The sequence below is a fragment of the Polyodon spathula genome, chromosome 25 (genome assembly GCF_017654505.1).
Source record: "Polyodon spathula isolate WHYD16114869_AA chromosome 25, ASM1765450v1, whole genome shotgun sequence".
In the NCBI taxonomy this organism is placed as follows: Eukaryota; Metazoa; Chordata; class Actinopteri; order Acipenseriformes; family Polyodontidae; genus Polyodon; species Polyodon spathula.
The window spans coordinates 19,345,778-19,360,549 of record NC_054558.1 but is presented as its reverse complement, the minus strand read 5'-3'; the positions used below and the strand labels follow the sequence as shown (position 1 = coordinate 19,360,549).

General features: G+C 38.3%; 4 protein-coding genes across 5 annotated transcripts in view; 2 read left to right on the top strand and 2 right to left on the bottom strand.

Annotated features, from left to right (window-relative positions):
- The first annotated feature begins 842 nt into the window (after positions 1-842).
- On the top strand, positions 843-6,279 carry LOC121299694 (N-lysine methyltransferase KMT5A-like). 2 transcript variants are annotated; one of them, XM_041227627.1, is made up of 8 exons: positions 843-1,030; positions 2,604-2,704; positions 3,637-3,802; positions 4,190-4,400; positions 4,546-4,633; positions 4,852-4,911; positions 5,192-5,382; positions 5,470-6,279. In XM_041227627.1, exons 1-8 carry the CDS (start codon positions 1,021-1,023, stop codon positions 5,678-5,680), a joined length of 1,038 nt encoding a protein of 345 aa, XP_041083561.1. In that variant the 5' UTR covers positions 843-1,020; the 3' UTR covers positions 5,681-6,279. The 2 variants fall into 2 exon arrangements, with proteins under 2 accessions (XP_041083561.1, XP_041083562.1); XM_041227628.1 differs by lacking the exon at positions 843-1,030 and adding an exon at positions 1,286-1,384.
- An 865-nt stretch (positions 6,280-7,144) lies between these two features.
- On the bottom strand, positions 7,145-10,505 carry LOC121299696 (RILP-like protein 2). The gene is made up of 4 exons (XM_041227630.1): positions 10,036-10,505; positions 8,665-8,816; positions 8,094-8,192; positions 7,145-7,227 (listed from the first exon to the last, which is right to left on the bottom strand). Exons 1-4 carry the CDS (start codon positions 10,327-10,329, stop codon positions 7,206-7,208), a joined length of 567 nt encoding a protein of 188 aa, XP_041083564.1. The 5' UTR covers positions 10,330-10,505; the 3' UTR covers positions 7,145-7,205.
- A 564-nt stretch (positions 10,506-11,069) lies between these two features.
- Positions 11,070-14,632, top strand: snrnp35 (small nuclear ribonucleoprotein 35 (U11/U12)). The gene is made up of 2 exons (XM_041227629.1): positions 11,070-11,265; positions 11,636-14,632. The coding sequence occupies exon 2, from the start codon at positions 11,639-11,641 to the stop codon at positions 12,446-12,448; it is 810 nt and encodes a 269-aa protein (XP_041083563.1). The 5' UTR covers positions 11,070-11,265; positions 11,636-11,638; the 3' UTR covers positions 12,449-14,632.
- Positions 13,567-14,772, bottom strand: part of LOC121299697 (RILP-like protein 1) — an 8,460-nt gene continuing 7,254 nt past the window's right edge. The window contains exon 5 of the mRNA XM_041227631.1: positions 13,567-14,772. This exon is cut by the window's right edge and continues 1,180 nt beyond it. The gene's annotated coding sequence lies outside the window, so the exon portion shown is untranslated.

Below are 14,772 nucleotides of genomic sequence, written 5' to 3'. Positions count from 1 at the left end.
GGGTTTTATTGATTTGTTGATTTATTATTTTACCAGTAAACGAAAACTGAAATCCTGTTTCCAAAAATACCCTAAAAGTAACTTGAGTGCAAACAGTTGCAAAACAATCACACGTCAGGAAATGGCCATTGTTTTGGGAACTTCACTGATATAGTTAAAGTCTCAGAGAAAAAGCATTGCTAAATCACGTGCTTGCTTGTTGCTGTGGCCTCATAACACAAATTCTTTCCATGCTGTTGTACATCAGTAATTAGTGGGTGATTAAGTTGTAACAGGGCGAGTCACAGCGATTAAAGACAACGTGTTCAGTTGCAACAATAATAACACATTCAAACAGCTGTTTGTTGCAAAACGGTATTTGTTTAGGTTCAGTTCCTTAGAGACTTATATATATATATATATATATATATATATATATACTTATATATATATATATATATTTTCTTACAGTAATACATCACAAACATTTAATATTCAAATGCATTTACACTAAGAAAACCGTCATGTACGACTATTTTTTTTTTCTTAATTTACATTTAAAAGCTGTGGACACAGAATATTTATGCCATATACGGATCAATTACATACACCGATACACTGTATTCGCTTCGGAGACAGACCTGAGGGTTTTAAAGTATCGCGTCTCTTTCACTGTCGCTTCTAACCAATCCGAGTCAGCCTTGAAATTCAAACAGCCCAAACTGACCTCTCCTCGATTCAGAAAAAGGCTTCGTGTTTCTGTAGAAGCCAATCAGAATGAGCCGAGCTGGTTCCCAAATGACGAATTAAGGCGTCAGATTAACACGAGTATCCAATAAGAGCAGCGGAGGCGGGGTTATTTATCACCCGCAGTCAGTTAAAGGCAGTAAAAATGTTCTCGTGTGGATTTGTATTTATTTATTTATTTTTTTGAATTTGTACGAAATAGATTTTAATATTAAGAGATATATGCAAGTGGATGTAAAACTGGATAACAGACTTAAATTGCAGTATTAAAAGTGTATTTGGAATTGCATTGCAATGGCAAGAGGTACGTACGCATTATGATTAGCATTTGTATGATTTAAGAATGGTAGAATGTGGCGTGCATTAGTCTGTTTAAAGTTACAATAACACTTACACTGGCCTGGCATAAATGGCTCGTTAGACTTTTATGAATCGGGATTTGTGTACGGCAGTGTATGTCCTTGGTTTTGTATGAACGCGGGTGTATTACGCGGAGTATTGTTATAATGGCTTTAATATAAATGCATCTTCCTCTTCAGATTATCCAGTGCATTTTCGACGCTTGTATATCTACATATATATGTAATGCAAAGAAGATCATGTTTTATGAAGCCTGTATAAGCAATCTGCAGCGCCTCTCCAGCTTGTTGGAGAACAGGTACAGTCTGTCCTGATGTGACAAAGAACTAGTACTGTGATCGGCAGTCCTTGTTCTGTTAGCCACAAATACAGCCTTGTTTGCGGTAGCTGAGTTCACACTTAATTGTCGTCAGCATGTCCACTCACAAGGCCTGACGTACTAATTCTGCACGACACCTACCGCTCTATACTGAGTGACGGGGGCACAGTGCTTTATGTTTTCCTCTTGTTAATACTAAAGCATAGCCTTGTGGCATTATCAAGACAGTATCCAAACCCTTTAATATTGGCTTTGATTAAAGTGAACTAGGGTGTGTTGGAAAATATTTGTTGGTTAAAAAGCACTGGGGCAGTTTGCCGCTTGGCATTTCTGATGCGTGGATTGTTAGGGATAGTTTTAAGTATTACACTAAATAGATTTAATGCATTGTTAAATGACGCAAATACAGGTAGTGATTGAGGCATTATTGCAGGGCACAGCAGCCTTGGTGCACCTTTCCTGTTCACTAGTTCGTTATTGAATTATCTCTGCTCAAGACAGGTTACATGTATACAGTGGACTAGACTAGATGACTCGGGGTGGGCTGCCTGTAAATCAGAGGAACCTCTGCTTTAATAAAATCAATTGTTACGTTGATTTTAGAAGAACTGTACAGTTGTAAATGAACACGTTCAAATCGGCAACACGGTGGGTGGTTAAGAATTTCAATGAGGACTTGCTTGATTTCCAGGCACGACGCTTTTAACCTTTTTTTATTTTATTTTAATTTACTGCCGTGGTGTTTCCCCTTACCCTGCCCATATGTATTGGAAAGTGTAGAACAGTGCAAGGCACGCAGCTCAATTTGGGCACAATTAAGTACAGAAATCACAGTGGCAATTATTTATTTGTCACGGTTTGTCCATGCATGTATGTGCTGTCTTGGGAAAAGACACAAAAAAAAACAGTTGTTCAATGTAAACTACCCTATGTGTAATTAAAAATATGTGCATTGTAGTAGTATTTACCACAGTGCTTGTTATTTGTAACATTTCATCAGTGCGTTTCTTGTGGTGCAGTATAGGAAATGGGTTACTGTTGTGCACTGCAGGCCCTTTAAATGCGACGTGGTTCATTGTACTGTTTCTGGGTCTTAAATATGGCGGAGGGGAGGGATTGCATACACTGTTTTAGTTGAAGAAAGTACACCGCAGTAGTTCACTGTAAACTGTGTGAAATGTCGTAACCTTTGTTTAAGGAAAGGCGAACACCTCTGTCCCCAGTAAAGGTAAAGCAGACGACTCTACTCGGACCACAGAGGAGAAAGGGACAAAGGAAAACACGCCCGAAATGAACCGGGTAGGTCCTACATTTTAGATGTGCACAAATTATTTCAGGCCCAGTGTTGTGTTGTGTGGTGTTTTTTTTATTTTTATTTATTTTGTTAATGTGTAATTTTAAATGATTTTGCCGTCATTCCAAAAACAATTGTATTGTATCAGTGTTTTATCTATGATGTTTCCGTTGGAGTGTCAGCAAGACTTTGGGTTAATTCATTTTCATGTGAACTTTACTTGGGTGAAGCCTGTGCGTGTATTGGTGTTTGGGACTGACTCTTGCCTTTTTGTTTTGTATATAATTCTGCATGCCTGTTTAATTAATCCGCAGTGGCGATGGTATGCATGAACAGTTCATTTGGAACCCAGTTCGGCGTTCTTATGTAGCTAGACTCCTGCATACATCTGTGCCGTTTATATCGACGTTATCATCGTTTTGATGTGATTTCTTCCATTTCACTGTAGTGCATTTGAGACCGCCTTGGTTTTGATATGGAATAGCGATTACCTGTACTGTACACTAATATTTTTTACTGTTTTGTATTATGATGCAGCTTGAAAAAGTAGTGATCCTAGCCTTTATTTGGAGTCGAACAAAATATCGACTTCCTTCACAAGTACTTTAGAGTATCTAATTATGATTAAGCGAAAAGTCAATTTAATGCGAGTATGTATGATTTACTCTTTAGTTACAAAATCTTTTAACATAGTAAGGCATGCAAATGAAATAGTACAAAGCATAACCTTTGTGGAGAACTACCATTGTGATAAACATGTACATTTCTATTGTATATATTGGTGAAATAACAATGGGACACGTTTGTATTTGGAGATATATATATATATATATATATATATAAATAAAAATACATCGGAACAGTTCACGCAAATGTGTTTTTTTTATTTATTTATTTTGTATTAAAAGACTACTGTTGTGTCTCCATGTCACAACAGGATATCATTTTAAATGGGCAGCCTTCAATACGCAGTTTCTTGAGTCCAGGCAAGTCTGGTCATAAACGCTGCCCACTTCAAGATGAAAACTCTACCACTCCTAGCAGTGAAGCAAGGTGTCTAGGAAAATGTGCTGTAAAAAACGAAACGCAGAAGAAAGACCAAGGTACGGGTTTTCATTTGGCGTTTTGAAAGTACTTGTAATGCACTGCTGGAAAATACTCCCATCGCAGAATCCGTTTCCTATGAGCCAGATGCATCATTAAGTGTGTGTATATATAGATAGTTTTTTATTTTATTTTGATTGCATTTAATTTAAATGCAATATTTACTCTGGAGTGAAGTTGACATTCCCATGACTAGTCAGCAGACTAAATTTGAATTGAATCTTAATAAATCAATTCTTGTTAATCAGTGACTGATGCTCATCAGTATAAAGGTTCTCCATTTTGTTTTCGCTTGTAAAAACTGTTTTCCAGTTTTAAAGTACCACCATTCTTTAGTATCTTCTACTGCAAAGCTTAATTTTATTTGAACATTATTTTTTTAATAGAGAAAAAGACAGCTATAAATGCCGATGCTACAAAATTTGAAGAGAAGGAAGCAGAACAGTGTAACGGAGCAGTCACTACAAGTAAAACGGGATGTGTAGCTGCTTCTGTACACTCCAACACAGACGTCTCTACACAAAACGGTGCTGACCGATCCAATGTGAAGAAAGACACTCCACGCAAGGTCAAAGCAAAACAGTCCGCACGAAGAGGGCAAGTAGTTTCATAGTACTATAGAATCAAATACAGTAGATGTAAAATGATGTGTGTTAAAAGGGAAGGGTGGGGGGGTGTATCAACCTGCACAAGAGAATTACTGACTTCTGTTTAGACACCCTTTTAATTGTTTGTTTTGCAGAGCTGAGAGCAAAGGTTCCCAAAACCGGAAAGTAACAGACTATTACCCAATCAGAAGAAGCTCTAGGAAAAGCAAAAAAGAGTTGCAGGTCAGCAATCAACACCCTGTGACGATCAGAGTTCTTAAATGATTTATTTATTAAACCCTCGTACTTGCCAAGTCTTAATTCTGAGGATGTTGTCCTGTTGAATTAAATATCACCTGGAGTGGCCCGGAGAAGTTGTTTTCCTGAAATTGTACAGAGCTACTTCGTTTACAGGGAAACATAAGGTAGCATTTTCATAATTTTCTGTTTTGTTTCTGCAGTTTGAGGAAAAGAAACATATTGATGAATTAATCATATGTGGAATAGAAGATGGAATGAAGGTATATTTTTATTTTTTAAAGTAATGTATTCTATATTTAACAGCAGGTTTTGGAGAATTGCTTTTCTTTGGAACAGAGCGAATGAAAGATGATTTACAAGCTGATTACTCAGGACCACCGAATATGAAAAAGCTATTTGGGCTAGATGTCTCAACACTTGTTATGTATACTTATTAACAAAAATGTGAACATCTCTACAGAGTTTAATAGCAGATCTTCTACTTCCTTTTAATGCATCACTTTTTGTCTTTTCAGTAATGCGTATACTGGTCTCTTACAGGTTGAACACATTGAAGGAAAAGGGAGGGGTGTGTTTGCTACTAAACCTTTCCAGAGAGGAGAGTTTGTAGTGGAGTATCATGGAGACCTTATTGAGTTTACAGATGCTAAGAAAAGAGAAGGAATGTATGCACAAGACCCCACAACTGGCTGCTATATGTACTACTTCCAGTACCTGACTAAAACATACTGGTAATTTTGTATCTAAACAGTATTTTTTTTTATAAAAAGAATACTGTACTATTTCATGTACCAATTTACTTTTTTTCCTTTTCCCAGCGTGGATGCTACAAACGAAACCAGTCGTCTTGGACGACTAATAAACCACAGTAAAAACGGAAACTGTCAAACCAAACTTCACGACATTAACGGAATACCTCACCTGATACTTGTTGCCTCTCGTGATATAGAAAAAGACGAGGAGCTGCTTTATGACTACGGCGACAGAAGCAAAGCCTCACTTGAAGCGCACCCCTGGCTCAAACATTGACGTCCCCTCTTGCTGTAATCCAAGATGTTGTGAAGGGAATGTGCTAATGATCTTTCATATTTTAAAGAATTGGACCATTTTTAAATCTTCCTACGTTGCATTTTGCAGATTAAATTATTAAAAAAAATAATAATAAAATTAAGGCAAGCTTAAATGATAGTCCATGGTCATCCAGTACTTTTTTTAAAAATATATATTCATGCTATATTTCAAAGTATTTTGTATACAGATAGGGCAAGTGCTTCCAAAGCATGCAGTTGTAGTACAGGACTTCTGTGTTGTCGGGTGTTTTTTTTTTTTTTCTCTTTTTAATAGATAGATGTTTTCATAATTTCAATATACTAGTAGCTGAGGGACAAGATAACTGTATGCTTAGCAATAATATAATTATTTATGGTACCAGAGTAAGATGTTACAGAAACTTCCATGAACTGAAAATGCTGATGAATGCATACATACTCCATTTAAAAACTGGAAAGTGACTTTTTTTTGTCATTAAAAAGTGTAGTTTTAAAAACTTGAAAAACCTTTTGTACCTCTTAATGCACATCTATTAAATGTTCCAATCCAAATGCTTCAATTAAAAGTATTTAAATAAAGCTGGGATGCTGGCTTTTGAAAGCAAGATGTTTTGTTTTAAACGGACAGTCAGTTGCAACATACAACTAAATTTGAATGTGACCTTGCTAATTGAAGATCAATCTAACAGTTCAGGAAACAAAAAGGTGTTAATTACCTAATTTAAACAAATACACAAGAAAATTACAAGGTCTGTTTTGTAACAAACAGAGTGTGACGTCTACTGTATGCAGAACTATACAAATAAAAAAATTGAGAGATACTGTATTTATTATATAATATTGTAGTTAATTCTCAATGTGTAAAGGATAACGTTTGAGTTACTAGCACTAGATTTTCTTTTTAACTGAACACACGAAGTGAAGAATTATATCTAATCGGCTATGGATCTGCCATGATCACCAGGAATGTGGGAGAGTATGTGCTAATAGACCTGAAACACCCACTCTTCTAGGAGTACTGAAACATTGGAGTTATCTCCTCAACAGACATTTTAGAACAACAAAACACAACTTTACAAAAAGTGTGGTCCTTCATCCCCTTCCTTATAAGGCAGTTTAAGAAAAGCATTAATGATCTTTAAAAACACTTTACTATTTAAAGAATGCACAAAATTCACTTAAAAAAAAAAAAAAAAAAATTTGTTAAATTTGTTAAATTTATATTTTCAGGGTAAACTGTCAATTGTATTTCTTTAAGTGAACTGGCAGATATTTTAATGCAATACAGTATGGATGAAAGGCACAACTGTGATTCGCTTTAAATTCATGTTATAGTAACCCTGGTCTGCTGCTTGGTCTGTATTATAAGATGTGTTAATAAAATACTGTCAAGACAATACACCTGCCTCTCATCTGAAGATATAAAAACTTTCAAATCGTTTTACAGTAATGCAGGTGGTTCTCTAGGTGAGTTTGAATTCATTCTGCAGTGTTCATTCATTTGGTTATTTTCTACTGAATGAAAACCTAAAAAAAAAGAAGACAAAAGATACCAGTCAAAAGATTTAATATTGACAAAGTTTAGTGTTTTTAAGAAACAATGCTGATGCAAACTCAAATCAAACAACAATGCATGCCTGGTCATTTCCAAATGCAGTAATAGAACTACAGTTATATACACTGCTTCATGCATTCCAACATCTCAGCAGTACTTCATGCTGAAACAATGTCAAAAAATCTAGCAGAGTTTCATGAATCTCAAGCTTCATTCTTTAAATCACTCAGGAGTTACAGCTTTGTGAATAGGGTCCACTCATCAACAGAAATAGTGAAACAGGGATTGCATTACACAAACCAAACTCTTACTCCCATCCGCTATTCAGTGGTAAATGAAAACAACAGCAATAAATCCCAGGCCTGGTGCATTTTAGTATGAGTTCATAGTGTTAGCCCACAATACTGGACTCTCCAAGACGCAATCTCATTCACAGAAACAAACACCTCTCACTCAATAGATAGCACAACCTTGTTTTGTCCTTTTATTTACTTGATCTTCCAAAAGTTGCCACCTAGGAAAATAATTATTGAGAGCAGATCTTCATTAAGTAAATAGATATTTCCTGGTGCCTATGCCCACCTGTAAGCATGCATTCAGACAATGCATTGCACTGGTTACCCCTTGGCATTGAGGGAATGCCCCATTCAAAAATGTCACCTGGCAACACTTACCTTGACAGATGCTGTGCTCTGCCTGGAGAATGCTGAAACGCTCTTATTAGACATGTCCCTGTTCTCAGATGACCAGCATTGCAGCTTTGTATGTCAGACCCTTCCATCTCCTTACAGCAGGTGCCTGTCTGTAGTTTCTGCATACCTGTACTGCTGATACTTACAGCTTTCTTATTGCAGTCTTCTCTTCTTTAGTGTTGCTTGCAGTGCTGGCAGCCCTTTCCTCTTCCACTGCCTGCTGCTCACTTTGAGGGAGGATCCCGCTGCAAAGTTAGGACGCACCAAACTGGTTTACCGACTCCTCTTGAGCAAAGTACTGCGCACCGTATAACCACGAAAGAAAACAGTCTAAAGGTATTTCATCTCCTCATCTGGATAGCAGGTTATAGGAACGCCATTGCACATTTACCTTCCCTGTTATACTGTATAAATATATAAAGACTCCACAAACGGCTCTCATTAAACCTGCAATTCTATTTTTGTTAGCATGCCCTATTGTACAAACATATGCTTTACACTGTTATGAACTTGGGGTGTTTGAATAACTCCCATGTCTTTAAACGACATATAAAAAAGCTCAATAAAGTTTTTTTTAAGCTGTTAGCAAGTGTACTTGTAATGCACACTGATAAAGACATGAGCCGAAATGCCGATCTATCTAATAAACATGTCTGGTTGACTTGCTTTCTTATGGAATCCCCTTGCAGAGATTTAACAGCTGCACGCTCCCCTTACCTCTTGTACAGCTGCAGCTCCTCCTGCGCGACCAGCAGCTGCGCTTTGAGCTGGTTGCGCTCCTGTAGCACGTCTTTCAGTTCCTGCAGGGTGAAGCGGGGGCGGTTGGGGTCATTCAGGTCAATCACCAGCTTGTCGGTTCCAAACGTTTGCTGTGGAACACAAAGCAGGATTGTTGCTTGTTTAAATAAAGTTTACAGGTAAAGCAGTTAACAAATCCTGGGTGAAAATGACGTCACTGTTTCACACACGTAATGACGCCATACAGCTGGTGGATAGTCACTTCTAGCAGCCTGCTGCTTCCTAACGGCAACGTTTTGTAGCGTTTTGTTTTCCTTGGTTCAGAAGGTACGTGTATACGTAACATGTATTACGGTATCTTAAGAACCAATGTCACATATTCAACTAACGTGTCAATAATCAGATACATGTTAATAATAATAATAATAATAATAATAATAATAATAATAATAATAATAATAATAATAATAACAAACCGCATCCAAATATAAACTTTGCAAGAGAACAAAAGCCTAAATGTACAACGAACGCATTCTAGAATTCTGCTGGGACGACTCCTGATTGGTCCATCCCGTTCAAGAATTGTCATTTTCCAGAGACTGCAGACTGTTTGAGATTCTAGGATGTGAATTTGATTCTTAAATTCAATTCAACAGTACAAGCGAAACTGGATCGATATGGAGCCCATTCCATCTATACATTTAGCGCCCTTTGGCTGTAGTCATTAGTATTTTTTGGTTAATCGTCTTAATTCAATTATAAAATTCCTGCTTTTCCTGTTTTCCTAATATATAAAGTTATTATCTTTCCTCTTTCTCACCTCCCTTCCTCTTTCCCTTTTCCCAACAAGCTATTCATTCTCAAGTCATATATCGCCTGCTCATCAACGTCCGCTTGGGGTTCTGACTTTGTTCACATTTCGCACACTTTATTAATAACGCTGCAGCGTGTCTGGAACCGTACACTTCTCACATAAATCATTAATATATTTATACGACCATTCAACTGAGAAGACAAGCGTGAAAAACAAACCCGTACCTCCCACACAATCGACAGAATGATTTGCAGGATAACATAAAGACACTGCAGAGCAGTACTGTAGAAACGCTTGTCTAGTTGTATTAGTTTATTAGAACTTCTAGGTGAACTTGAAACACACCATTCATTACCGTGGTCAGACTCGCTCGTCATGATTTAAACAAGTGTGAAATCTGTACCTAACCTTGGCTTTAGCACTAGCTCGAGTGCAAAAAAAACTGACCCCAGTCGCACGTATGCATGCATGCATGTATGCATGCATGCATGCATGCATGCATGCATGCATGCATTACAGTGGAACTGAACTCTCACCGTGCCCTGCGTGTCACTCGGTCCTTCTCCAAGAAGCCTTTCCACCTCACTTTTCAGATTGTCTCTCTCCATTTTGAGCTCCTCCAGCGACAGATTGGACTGGTTCACTAAAGCTTCAAACACCTCCAGCACCCGGACAATTTTAAACTGCAGGTCAGAAACCTCTTTGCCCCCGCTGCTAAGTTTGAGCAGATCCCTTCCGATCACATAGGAAATGTCATAGACATCTTCCACTGTCAGTTCAAAAGCGTCCTTTTCAAACGCCAAAGCGGGTGCAGAATCCTGATCCTCCATCGCGACTCTTGGAGTGAGCGAATTTAACTTATTCAGCACGGGTTAAAAGGCGCTGCGTTTCTTACAGAGAGATTGCTGTTTGTGACACAAAATCTTCAATCACAACAGTGATTAAAACCCTCGTACTGCATGATGTAAACCGTACTACCCTTTTTTGCAACTCTCGAACTTCCTCCTTTGCTGAAACTTTACTCACCTGACCAGATCCAGTTTGATTGACGTGCCCTCGGGCCAACCAGAGTCGTTGAATAAGATGCCAGTTTAAGTTCTGTTTAAATCAGTCCAAAGTCAAAGGGTTTCCAAAGGGTTTGGACAGGTAAAGACGAGCCCTTGTTAGTTAGCGTGTGCTTTCCACCTGTGAGCTTCAGTTTCCCGATAGCGTGTCTAATCCATTGCGCTATGAGAACGGGCAGTGGGCAGGTTGAAAACAACGCTTTTTGCGTCGGGTTGCTATAGAAACTCTTGTGTGTGTTTGATAGAGAGGAAATGGGTTCACCCTTTTAAAAAAAAGCTGCTTTAGTTTTGCTCGGAGTTTTCAATCTGTTGGTTCTGGTTACACACACAGTTCAACTCTTTTCAGGGTTTTGCAGAACAGTCACCCCTTTGATCTGGGTTAACCGTTTTGGGTTACAGTAACACATCGTGGTAACCTTGACGGGTCGGCAACATTGTACTTGTCACACGCTCATGAAAGGAACACAGGAACTGTTTCCACACGGACTATTCTAATAGCCGCACCACCATGAGAGTTTGTGGATCCGCATTAAAATACAAAAAAATCAGCACTGGAAACAATCGAAGCCATTTCTTAACTTAGAAAAAGCGAGAGCTTTTCAATCAAATACATTGTTATTATTAGCGAATATATTACCTTCGCGTAAATTCATAAAGGCGATAGGCAGCTGTATCGGAAAAGCAGGCAACCGGTAAAGAAAGGTAAAGATTCCGGACTGTAATTACTATTATTAATGTATAGTGCAATTACTAGTGCTATTATACTACTTTGTACACACATAGTTAAACTTGAAATGCCGTGCGAAAAAGAAAATATAGTAAAGCAAAAAGCTACCATTTTGTCAATGACGATTACTCCATGCTAATTCATTTTCTCCTATAGTTGGTGTGTACTGTTATATTGCATTGGCTTAACTAAGCTATCAGCTTTCGTACCCTACTCATATGTATTGTTTACTAAATATGTTGGCATATAATATAATAATAATAATAATAATAATAATAATAATAATAATAATTAAAATTTATTGACGTCAGCTGGTTGATCTGAAATGTCTGTTTCTTGGGTTAGAGGATGAACGAGTGGGCGCCTGTAGCGACCGTGTACAACCCTCTCAGAGCTGGGAGCATCGATGGTACAGACGTGGAGCCTCACGACCGGGCCGTGTGGAGGGCGATGGTGGCACGCTATGTCCCCAACAAAGAAGTGGTAGGGGACCCTCACCGCACTCTGTTCGTATCCCGACTCAACCGCCAAACGACAGAGGAAAAGCTGAAAGAGGTCTTCTCCAAATACGGAGACATTCAGAGGCTTCGTCTTGTCAGAGACATCGTCACAGGGATATCCAAGGGATATGCGTTTATTGAATACAAGGAGGAGCGCGCCCTTTTAAAAGCTCACAGGGATGCCAATAAGCTGATTGTGGACCAGCGTGAGCTCTTTGTGGACTTTGAACAGGAGAGAACCCTGAAAGGCTGGGTCCCACGCCGCCTTGGGGGAGGGCTGGGGGGTAAGAAGGAATCGGGGCAGTTGAGGTTCGGCGGACGGGACAGACCTTTCCGAAAACCCATCAATCTGCCCATGATGATGAGCGACCACTCATTTACGGACAGGCAGCACGCAAGAGGAGAGAGGCAGCTCTCCCAGGAGAGAGTACGCGACAGGCAGAGGGAGAAGGGTATTGACAGAGATGAGAGACGGAGGGACAGATCCCAGGACAGAGAGAGGGCAAGAAGGGAAGAGAGAGAACGGAGTGATAGGGATCATGACAAAGAAAGGAAAGACAGTAAGCGGGAGCGACACAGAAGCAAAGAGCGCGACTCCAAAAGAGCAAAGGATGAAAGCAGACACAGGGACAAGGACAGACACAAAGACAGAAAATGAAGTGTCTGTTTTTTTTTCTTGGCATTGCTGATTCTTTCTATATTTCTTTTTACCGGCAAAATTCTGGGGCTGATCAAATGACCAAAAACTTGGGGGTTTGCCTCTTGTTCAGTGAGAGTGTACCACTGATGCTGTACAGTAATCACTTCCATAGCAGTGGACCCCAAGCAGAGAGAGCTTGAACTAAACAAGACAAGAGCCTTTAAAGGGGAGACGACCAGAATTTCGATTTTCTTATCACTTCAAGAAGCACACAGTACAGCAGCGAAAGAAAGTGTGCACTCCCTTATTGCTGGTGGTAAAAGCAAGTGTCCCTGATCCAAAGGCTCTCAGTCCAGACCATGTGAGGAAGAGCAGTCTAAGCTTCATACAGCTGAAAAATATCAACATATTTCTGATTTAAAGCAAAAACCATATTTTAGGGGACAATTTGTAATGGTAGTATGGATTTTGAAGCCTTGGTTGGCATTTAACAGCCTAGTGATTTGTTATTATTATTGTCTGGATTACGTTTCATGTCATTTTTTCATCCTAGAATTTATTGTATTTCAGTTTCCCAATCGCAGTATTTCTAAAAAATAAATAAATAAAACACAAAGCCATTCAAAATGTGTTTTATTTTATTTGTGTAAGTTGGATGCTAACCTTGTATGTGGTATGACATGTGGTCTTAAATCCACTGGATTTGGGTTGTTCAGATCCACTGGTCCTGTATTAATAATGGATTGTACTACGCTTACTCCTGCTCCCATCAGGACACAGGAAAGGTGCACAAGTGGACAGTGCTCAGCAAACAGCGGTGCAGGGATCGCAGGAACTTTATTGCTACATTATTGAAATTGAAATCTACAAGGCATTTGCTGTGAAGTATGGGTGCTAATCTCTATGTATTTTCCTAAATGTTTAAACTTTAGCATGTTTGGAATGTTGGTAACAGATCAGAAAATCCATCGTAAGAAATGACAGGAACATGCCCTTGAGTACCAGACTGTGTGTACAGGATTTCATTGCACATAGAGAAGACTGAAGAAATATAGAAGATGAAATCAAGTGGCCTATACTGTACCCTTCCTGCTTACAATTTAAACTCTTAACAAAAAGCACAACAGGAAGTATGATAGGATTGCAAGTACTTTATTAAGCAGACATAGCTTGAGTCAATACTGCATTACTGATTTGGAAAAAGAAAACACCTTTTGAATAACTAATATCTACAATACAAAAACGCTCTGAAAGATAAGACGAAAAGCTACTGCATTTACAGTAAAGTGTTAATTTAATAAATTGTCATGAAATATGTTTTTTTTTTAATTCTATTTTTTTAGGATTTATGGGATGTCAGGCGTTAACAAGACTACAGCTGTACAGTATTGTAGGCTGAAAAGCAAGGACAAAACACAATCTTTTTTCCCTATTTCATGTTATTGGCAATTTTTTTAAATTATTAATTTTTTTAAAACCCAGAATTGAAATGACGGTTATCCCTTTATTTAACACAATCAAGTGATTTTTAATTCCTTATGCGTTTCCCGGGTCGAACAGAACAACACGTGCTGAAGACAGGTTCAGCTCTTCTGCTCTACAGAACAGGGCTCATTAAGATTAGCTTGGATACACAGCACAGGCAAACAGTCTGTAAGGGAAGTGCTTAAACCTAATTCAGTTTTGTAGTAAAGCAATAACAAAAACACTGCTATCCTTCTTACTATGCCAACATATACATTGAGAGTAATCATATTTAATACAATTTATAAAAAATAGAAAGCAAAACAATTAGCCAGGTCTTACAAGACCGAGTTAACAGTTTTTAGTTTTTTTTTTTCATAATACTGTTTTATGGTGTTCTCCAAGCCCAAGGGACCATTTCATAACTCCCTTCTCACTCCAGTATCATTAGGGTCATTTCTCGGAATAGCAAAGTAACTTTTGCAGACATTATTTCTGCAACGTGCTGGTGAATGAGGGGATGCTGATAATTCAGTGTGTCCAGGTGAAGTCGGGTGCGATTCTAGGTAACCAATTAACAACAGTTTTAATGAAGCACCCCAGATGCAAAACAGGCTGAAGCGTTGGGTTTTTTTTGTACCATTTCATGTACCATGTGCCGCTTGGCCAAATCGCTCTTGTAAATCTGGTTAAGTAAAGGTTTCGGATTTTTTTTTTTTTTTTTTTTTTTTTTTTTTTTTTTTAACAATGTAACACTTCATTAACTCATCTGCCTTTGCCTCACATGCACCACTGCCTTTCTCTTTGTTACTGTTCTGAAACTCTCACCTCATTCTCTCTCATCTATGCATCGTTTTTGTGCCACACTTTGCAACAAT

Bases quoted from the DNA above. Each gene is read 5' to 3' on its own strand.
- LOC121299696 (XM_041227630.1), bottom strand. From the start codon at position 10,329: ATGGAGGATCAGGATTCTGCACCCGCTTTGGCGTTTGAAAAGGACGCT. The intron at 8,193-8,664 runs GTAAGGGGAGCG...CTAACTTTGCAG, and splicing joins GAGCTGCAGCTGTACAAGAG to CGGGATCCTCCCTCAAAGTG. The intron at 7,228-8,093 runs GTAAGTATCAGC...CTTTTTTTTTAG, and splicing joins AAGACTGCAATAAGAAAGCT to GTTTTCATTCAGTAGAAAAT.
- LOC121299694 (XM_041227627.1), top strand. The intron at 4,401-4,545 runs GCAAGTAGTTTC...TTTGTTTTGCAG, and splicing joins AAACAGTCCGCACGAAGAGG to AGCTGAGAGCAAAGGTTCCC. The intron at 4,912-5,191 runs GTATATTTTTAT...GGTCTCTTACAG, and splicing joins GAATAGAAGATGGAATGAAG to GTTGAACACATTGAAGGAAA.
- snrnp35 (XM_041227629.1), top strand. From the start codon at position 11,639: ATGAACGAGTGGGCGCCTGTAGCGACCGTGTACAACCCTCTCAGAGCT.